This window comes from Hordeum vulgare, chromosome 7H (assembly GCF_904849725.1).
Source record: "Hordeum vulgare subsp. vulgare chromosome 7H, MorexV3_pseudomolecules_assembly, whole genome shotgun sequence".
In the NCBI taxonomy this organism is placed as follows: Eukaryota; Viridiplantae; Streptophyta; class Magnoliopsida; order Poales; family Poaceae; genus Hordeum; species Hordeum vulgare.
In genome coordinates, this window is record NC_058524.1 from 420,946,001 (window position 1) to 420,954,839 (window position 8,839).

At 46.1% G+C, this 8,839-nt stretch overlaps 1 protein-coding gene across 1 annotated transcript; it reads right to left on the reverse strand.

The window, feature by feature from the left end:
- Positions 1–300: 300 nt before the first annotated feature.
- LOC123407650 (LRR receptor-like serine/threonine-protein kinase GSO1) lies at positions 301–3,613 on the reverse strand. The gene is made up of 4 exons (XM_045100832.1): positions 3,103–3,613; positions 2,368–2,628; positions 1,402–2,277; positions 301–1,154 (listed from the first exon to the last, which is right to left on the reverse strand). The coding sequence occupies exons 1-4, from the start codon at positions 3,557–3,559 to the stop codon at positions 661–663; spliced, it is 2,088 nt and encodes a 695-aa protein (XP_044956767.1). The 5' UTR covers positions 3,560–3,613; the 3' UTR covers positions 301–660.
- Between the last annotated feature and the right edge of the window lie 5,226 nt (positions 3,614–8,839).

Genomic DNA, 8,839 nt, shown 5'->3' on the forward strand with positions numbered 1-8,839 from the left:
AGCAACAGGACCAGCGTCTGAAGCCGCGTTTTAATACCCGATCTGATCTAAAGCGCCTCCCAGAAGGAAATGTTGATAGAGGAGGTGGTAGTGGTGCTGTCACTTTTACTCTCAGATCCGGCCGGAACCTGCAACGCAACAAAGATCAGTAACAACAACATGGCACCGGAGCAGAGTCCAGAGGTCAGAGGAGGACCGAGGCTCCTAAATGCAGCATGCGTGCCGCGTGCCTCGCATCAGCTAGCACACTAGCATTAGTGCATCACAGTACATAGGTAGTAGCATATGGCCATCGTCGCATTTTTTGAAATCTCAAAACAGGGTAGACTTTATTTCGTGCCGCGCATTTACAACCTGATAATAGTAGCACGGCACACCACACATTTACAGTAGAGAGTGAAAAAAGATGAGGATACAATCAGTGATCAGTGTCACCGGACCAGACTGAACTGAAGTGGTTGCTGCCAAATTGATGCAACCACTAATTAACTACTGCTACTGACTGCATAGATAGAGCAGAAACTTGGCTTGCGACGAACTGTCAGGTTCCTGAGCAAGGAACGTACCAACCGATCGATGGAGCTGGAGCTGAAAGGGAAAAATGGCAGCTTAGCTAACAAGAAAGGAGTTAACGCGGCGGCAACGATCGCTCATTAGTCATTACTGGCTGGCGCCGAGCTGCTGCAGTACCGCGGCCATGGCGGGGCGCTGGCCCGGCGCCTCGCTGGTGCACAGCAGCGCGATCCCGGCCAGCTTCGCTGCCTCGGGCCTCGAGAACCTGGCCCCGAGGCGGGGATCCACGAGGTCGTCAAGCTTGGCGCCACCGCCGGGCTCCGCGTCGCCGACGGGGCAGCGGAGGAGGTGCTGCGACACCGCCTTCTTCCCGGTGAGCACCTGGAACACGACCACCCCGAAGGCGTACACGTCGCTCTTGTCCGTGAACCGGCCGGTGGTCGTGTACTCTGGCGCCAGGTACCCCATGGCGGCGCTGGCCTTGAGTGTGGAGAAGACCACGTCGTCGGCCAGCAGCTTGTGCACGCCGGAGCCGGAGAGACGGGGCACCAACAGGTGGTCCAGGAGCACCTTGTCTGCCGAGATGTTCTGGTGGACCAGAGGGGGCTTGCTCGGTTTGCTGCTGTGCAGGTAGTCGATTCCTGAAATAATTTCAGAATTTCAGCATGTGCAGAGAGCAGTAGAACGAATTACTACGTAGGAGTACATTATATACAGTACAAACTTCCTGAAACAATTCAGAATTTCAGCATGTACATCAAACTCAAACCATCTTTAATGTGTTTATTTTATACTAAAAAACAGTTTCGTATACAGCAAAATAATACTACTAGTAATAATTAAGCTGGCTCAAAAAGCTTAGAAATGGTGGTGTATATTATAGAGTACCTTTGGCAATGCCTTTGATGATGGAGACCCGGGTAGGCCAGTCGAGGATCCTCGCCTCGGCGTCACCGTCCTTGATATCCAGATACCGGGAAAGGCTACCGTTCGCCATGAACTCATAGACGAGGAAGCACTCCCCTCTAGCCCGGGAGCGGCAGAAACCCCTTAAGCCAACGAGGTTCTCATGCCGCAGCGACGTAAGCACGCGGAGCCCTTTCAAGAAGTCAGCCTCCTCCGACTTGCAGCTACTCTTGTTGATGCTCTTGACGGCGACGACCGAGCCATCCCGCATTATCCCTCTATGTGTCGCCGCAAAGGTGCTCTTGCCGAGCACATTGATGTCCGAGAAGTACTGCGTCGCGCACTCCACCTCTTCGAGATTGAACCTCACACTCGGGGAGCCCTCGGGCGACAGCCTTGCTCCGTGCTGCGATCCCTCCGACGAAGTGTCCCACCCACTGGAATACTCCACATTGATCAGTGAGGAGGCACTCTTCTGGTATGTTTCCTTTGATTGCTCCAAACTAGGCCTTCCTTCCAAGCTCTCCACAGAACAACCAACCTTCTGCTTCTGCCGGCGGTGCCATGAGAAGACAGATAGACCACAAGCCGCCACCCCAGCTATGATTATGATTGTTCCGGCAAGAACAGCTGCTGAAGAGAGTGTCGATGAGCTTGAGCATGTGCCGTTGTCGCAATTTGTGTTTTGGCTTGTATTTTGTGGAGTTTGCTGCGGTTTGATGGAGGTTGATTCGGGTTTATTCGGCATTTGATCATCGACGTTGTCATCGTTAGGACAGGCTTTCAGAGAATCAAAACGAGACCCGCAGAGCTCTAAATTGTTGTCGAACTTAAATCCGTGACCCAATTTCTTCAGATCTACAAAATACCAGTGGAGACAAGACAATTCAGATGGTAACAGAGGCAGTGACATTGTAAACATGAACACCATTGTTGAAGACTACTTACCAGAAGGAACACTTCCTGAAAGTGTATTGTTTCGGAGGTCCAGTGTTGCAAGCTGTGGGATGCCGGCAAGCTTGGAAGGGATGGAGCCAAACAGGTGATTGGAGCTCAAGTCCAGCCGTGTCAGCTCCGGCAAGTCCCCTAGAGACGCCGGTATCGCCCCGGTGAGTTGGTTGGACTGGACGGCAAGAACAGTGAGCGTCTTGAGCTCACCTAGCTGAGTAGGGATGCTCCCTGAGAGCTGGTTGTAGCCCAGCTGCAGCACTGCAGGAAAGAAGAACACAAACTTCTCAGCCATTTACCATTAGAGAAGAACAATCGATCACTGCTGCAAATTGATTAGTACTCCAAGTTTTTGGTACGGCTAATTAATCAAATCCTGGAAGTGGACAGGTAATTAATTATAATGGCCATTGTGAGCTGTAGGAACAGTCCATGCACAGGGAATAAATATGGATCGTATTTCAGAGTTTGAATGCGCACACTGCCTGTATACTAGTCAGAAGACTTCAAAGTTTTGGTCCATGCAGTGCAGGTAATCAGCAGCGAGGGCGAGCCACCCGTACGAACAAGCCAAAATGTACTTGCCAAATTCAAATTCTGCGTACTACTAGATGAGTACTAGTACTACTACTAACGAATGTCATCAAATTCAGGATCAGAAATAGACGTACCCACATTGTAGGATTAGGTACCAGTTTCAAAACGGAAGAACTCGCTCGGTAGTCAGTACAGTACCTTGGAGGCGATGAAGGCGGCCGAGCTCGACGGGGATGCCCCCGGACAGGTTGTTCACGCCGAGATAGAGCTCCGCGAGGTCGGGGAGGTTGCCAAGCTCGCGAGGGATCGCCCCGCTCAGCTCGTTGTAGTGCAGGTACAGCCCGGTGAGTCCCGGGAGCATAGCCACCGCCGGCGAGACGCTCCCGGAGAGCCGCCTCCCCTGCAGAGATACGACCGAGACCCTCCCGCGAGCGTCGCAGGAGACGCCCTCGAAGTAGTCCCTGTGGCCGCACGGGTCCCCGCCGCGCGACCACGACGCCAGCGCCGGCGCGCGCCCCGACGGATCTAGCGCCGCCTTGATCTCCATCAGCGCGTCCGTCTCGGCATTGCCGGAATTGGACGAGGAGGAGGCCGAGGTGACGGACGCGAGGAGGAGCAGGATGAGGCGGCCGAGCAGGGCGTTCTTGGACGCCATGGGAGGAAGGGGGGTAGCAGAACAGCAGAGTAGCTTCGGGTGCGCGGAGGAGTTGGAATTTGGGGGCTTATAGGGGGGTTTGCGGTAAAAAGGACGATGTGGGGGTGGTGGGGTCGGTCAGTCAAAAGGCGTTTGGATGGACGGTGAAAAGGTGGGAATCGGAGGGGGTTTATGGGGATTTCCTACTCGCGTTCGATTACACGTGCACGTGCGGGATGGATCGGATACCGTATCTGTGTCAAGTGAATCAGTACGATCCCCTGAGGGTGAAGAAATACGGTACTGCCGTACTTCAAGTTGCGTCACCATTCTTTTCTTTTTCGACAGGTTTATACACATTTACAATGTTGATAACAATATGGCCAAGGACATCTCCGACGCACGCCCGGCGAATTATCTACTCCCCCGTCCCAAAATAACTGTCTCAATCTTAATACAATTTTGTATTAGAGCTGGTACAAAGTTGAGACACTTATTTTGGAACGGAGGGAGTATGTCATTTGTCCGCGGACAGTCCACACCGATATCAAAAACCATCATCCAAAACTAACCACATATATTTCAACAATCTCTCCCTAATAATAAAGCACGCAGTGCTTCTTCCGTTCTTCGTCTTCATTTTGCAAAAAACACCCTGGATTTTCCTGAAATCAACCCGCAGTACGGATTTAAGTGAGAGACGAATCGTTTTTTTTTGTTTTTATAGGAAACCCCTGTGCTTTCCCGAAATCAACCCACAGTAAATAATACAGTGAGAAAACGAATCGTTTTTTTGATTTTTTGTAGAAACCTCCTTCAGTTTTCATAAAATAAACCCGCAGTACATACTTGAGTAAAAAAAACAATCATCTTTCGTATTTTTTCGAAAACACCCCTACAGTTTTTAATTAATTAATCTGTAGTTCAATTATAAATGCAAAATACTTTAAAAAATTATATCTTTTAAATGGTAACTCTAATTTTACATTATTATATATGAAATTTTATTAGAAAAATATGTAGAATCTGAATATAATGTTAGTTTACTATTTAATTTTGAAAAATTCTGTTTATAATGTAATTTTAATCAATAATGATGCGCACAATCTAAATATAATGTTACTTTATTTATTTAATAATTTTTAAATAATATTTATGCTGTAATTTTAATCAATAGCGTACAATCCATTTTTCATAACGAGACCGATCCGTGTTGTTAATTAATCCGCGGTCCAATTACAATTAACAAATACTTAAAAAAATTATATCTTTTAAATTGTAACTCTAATTTTAAATTATTACATATGAACCTCCATTCAAAAAATGTGTTGAATCAAAATCTAATGTATCTTACCTATTTAATTTTTTTAATTTCTATTTATAATGTAATTTGAATCTATAGTGATGCGTATAATCAAAATATGATGTTATTTTACTTATTTAACAATTTTTAAATTCTATTTATGCAGTAAGTTTAAATAAATATCTCAAGTCATGATTATTAGGTTAAAACGTGTTGTATGGTTTGCTTCCGTTGCAACGCACGGGCTCTTTTGCTAGTTATTAAAATTGTTGAAACTAGACGGACGAAATTCATGTAAATCAGTTGAATTTTTTAATGAACTAGAAGAGATCCATACAAACATGACATGTTTCATATAGACATGAGGAAATTCATTATATTTCAGACATACTTTAACTAAAATCAGAACTTGTCTTAGTTTTGAGGTATAATTCCTAATCAAAATGATTGTCGATGCCCGTTCCCATCGAAATGCCCTCAGCCCCGAGAATTGAAACTCCGACACTTGTCTTCGCCTTCTCCGGCTCAAGCTCCGGAGCCTCCGCCACCACGGCTTGAGCGGCTAACCGGCCGAAGATTATCAGCCCACCAAGCTTGGCTTCACACAAGCGGTGGTCTTCCTAGGATCCGAGCGGCATCGACCTACCATGCACTACTCTTCCTTGTCATCGGCAACGCCCGCGGATGTGTTGACTTTGTGGTCATGGCAACGGGGAGCGGCCTTGGCAGAGACGGCAATGTCCTCCTCCTCGTCGCTCTTGCCCCACGCCTCATTTGTCGCCTCATCAAACTACTTATAGGCGGCCTCCAGTTCTGCCTGACGCTAGCTGTATCACCAACGGTCAAGGTGGATCTCGCCAGCGAAGCGCTAGGACTCGAGAAGCGTCGCCTGCTGTGTCATGTCCATGTTTGGCGTGATTGTCCTGTCAGCCTCGAGCTGCTCCTCAGCCTGCCGGTGCTCCTCAAGGAGATGGAGGTTGTAGGCCGCATCGCCTTCGCCTCATGTAACTGCTCCTCTCGATCATCTCGCACGATGTCCATGTAATGGGCATGTTCCTTGCCGATGGTCATGGTTCAGTGCACCGGTGAGGGTGGCACCCGCTCGTCCTCGGCCAGGTTCTCCAATGGGACATCATCGACCTCCGCCTGTTGGCCGGCAACAATGGCAGCCGTCTCCTTCTTATGCTTCAGCGACATCCCATCCGAGAGAGATTTGGAGTGTGAGGAGGCCATGGTGGGAATGGTGCAAAGAGGAGAAAGGGACTCGAGGAGGATGACTACATGCTATGGCTTAGGCTGGAGTTCATATACCGGGGGCGAATGGCAATGGTGGGAGGCTGACGGATGGACATGTGGCACTGAAGTAGGTTCCTCGGCAATTGTGTGTCATTAATGTGGGCGGTAGAGGGACAGATGGGTCGATGTGGTGTCATTTGAACATGGGGAATACGCGTGTGTCGGGAAGAAACGTGGGCAACACTCTCTTAGTCGGCGCTCTGGTTTAGTGCCAGGGCCAGTGAGTTGCCGTGTCCGTTGTGGTCGGGCATGAATGCTGCCATTGACGCTCTGGAGTCGTGCTGACCATTTCGGGAGGGAAGCGTGCGTAGGTGAGGGAGGAGTTTTTGGTGGGCCATGATGGTCATAAGAGGGTGTGGTTGTCGTTGGTACGCTTGCAAAGTCCCCCTAGTTTGACTCGAGTTTGCGAGAGAAAGTGCGTCTGGACCGCTTAACAGATCAATACAAGCCCGCGTTGGATGACACAACATGTTTAGACTCTCGAGCGTATGGAGACAGTTTGAGGGTCGGCATTGGAGATGACCTAACATGCATCCAAGTGAATTTTCATTTGATTGTGTGTGAGGATGTAAAGTATCGGGAAAATGTACTAAACTATTAAACCTTGTATTTTAGGTCGAACGAATATCAGATAAGAGTGACATGCAAAAAATCTTTGCAAGAAAACCCAGAATCCATGATTGGGGATTTCAATGTATGAAAAGTGTCATGATCATATTATTGTTTGTTTAAAATTATGTAGGCTATATTTTCTCTATTAGCCGACCCGACCATAGAGCGCGTTAAATTATAACCATGTTAAACACAAGTGTTAACTAAATGATACCATGCGCGTTGCCGCATGAATATATTGCAATATATTTTAATAAGATTTGGTTATACGAAATATTTGGATTAGTACTATATGGAAAAACTAAAATATATATTATATATTGTATTGGTTTATTATATACTTGAAAATATTTATTTAATATAGGTAGTATACTATAATACAACTTTTTCCATGCATGTTGGATGGGCCTTTGATGAGGTGACATGGTTGGATGTTTTATGTGTGCATGTTAAAATAAATAGAATAGTGAAGAGCAGCCAATAATGAAAAATAATTGTTATGCATGTTTCTCTGAATGTCCTTGGTTCGGTTTTCTCTTAACCAATCTTACAATGTGTTTTGAAAATCTTCTTGGGACTTTATTTTCTATTTACCCCTTTAGGGTTTCTTAGCTTTTTTTACTTTATGTGACTTGGGTTTCGCCTAAACTTCGACTAGGTTTCTACTAACTGTGCATGGCCTTTAACCCATTGTAAGTAATGATCATGATAAAGTCATGTCTTGTAGCCTAGGAACGTCATGGATAGTAGACTCGAGTAGCCTTGAAATCAGATGTCATGGAAGCAAATGCAAGGAGAGAAAGAGTGAAGCTTTCTATGAACCCGGGGAAGCAGAAAGTGATTGTTGCAAGTGACTGCTAAGTCCTAGTCAAACTTTGGGCTAGAAAAAAAGGATGATCGTTCAGAAATTGCCTCCATTGTGAAAGAGGTGAATGAGCTTAGAGAAAGTTGGTTTCTTCTCAATGTAGTTTTGTGGGTAGATCGGAAAATTTGGTGCGCATTTATGTGCAAAAATGTCGGTGTTGATAGACACACGTGTGCTTGGATAAACATGGTCCCAAGCTTCCTTATAAACTACTTATGGCATGATTGTAATTATGTTATATTTTAGTGAATGAGGGCATCTCCAACACAGACCCCAAACCGTACACCACTTCCGTCCAAGATCGGGGGGGGGGGGGGAGGGGGATAGTGCGCGGACACAAATGCAGGAGCGACCATCCAACTGTAGGCCCATACATTTTAAACCGGATTTCAACAAACCAGACGAATTACATCAAACATGATGGAATTCTTCAAAGTTCAGGTACAAAATATCACAAATCATCCATAAAATAGTATGCAAATATGTCTAGTACATCAATAATTCAAATTTAGCGAGTAATCGATCGTTCATCCAGTTTTTCATGGATGAATCATATTGTTCCACACATACCACCCCTTATGCTTCATCCAATAATGTATGTGTGTTAATGGTGTGCCGTCTGATTTATAGTACACCGCGACAACGTGTGTAGGATACATACATGGACAACAACATTGAGCTGATGAATGAATCAGTCAACATGTAGAGCAAGAGGAAGAAATACCTACGATCTTCATGGTTACCGTGCGTAATGGCCACATTGCCTCCAGCTGATCAACTGCGCCACAAAACTTTGTGATGCAGTTCTGGATGATGTCATCAATACGCTAGCGACTTGACACTATGTTCATGGATGATGTGCATGTTATAGGGCACAATGTGCTTTAGCGCAGGAAACGAGCCATGCACACGCTGCCAAAAGCCACATGCCCTTATGCTCTTGCCTACGAAGTCAGCAGATACAGCCAACCATGAATCATGTAACAACTAATCCACCTTTACCAAATATATTGGTGCAATGTATTCCCCCCTTGTATATTGGAAACTGTTGCCAGAAATAGTCATGAAAGCTACTCAACTTTGAACTCGTACAATTTCTTTGAGCATGGGTGGTCGCTCACAAAACATGCAACCACCAAAGCAATACTGAACCACCGCCCATGATTCATTATTAAGTAATAATTAAGTAGTCAACCATAAGGTTGTATGGTGAAATAATAATTGA

What these genes read in the sequence shown, in the direction of transcription:
- LOC123407650 (XM_045100832.1), bottom strand. Translation starts at nt 3,559, where the DNA reads ATGGCGTCCAAGAACGCCCTGCTCGGCCGCCTCATCCTGCTCCTCCTC. An exon ending in TTCAGGAAGTGTTCCTTCTG is followed by an intron (nt 2,278 to 2,367) that starts GTAAGTAGTCTT and finishes GGTATTTTGTAG; the next exon opens with ATCTGAAGAAATTGGGTCAC. An exon ending in CATCAAAGGCATTGCCAAAG is followed by an intron (nt 1,155 to 1,401) that starts GTACTCTATAAT and finishes AAATTATTTCAG; the next exon opens with GAATCGACTACCTGCACAGC.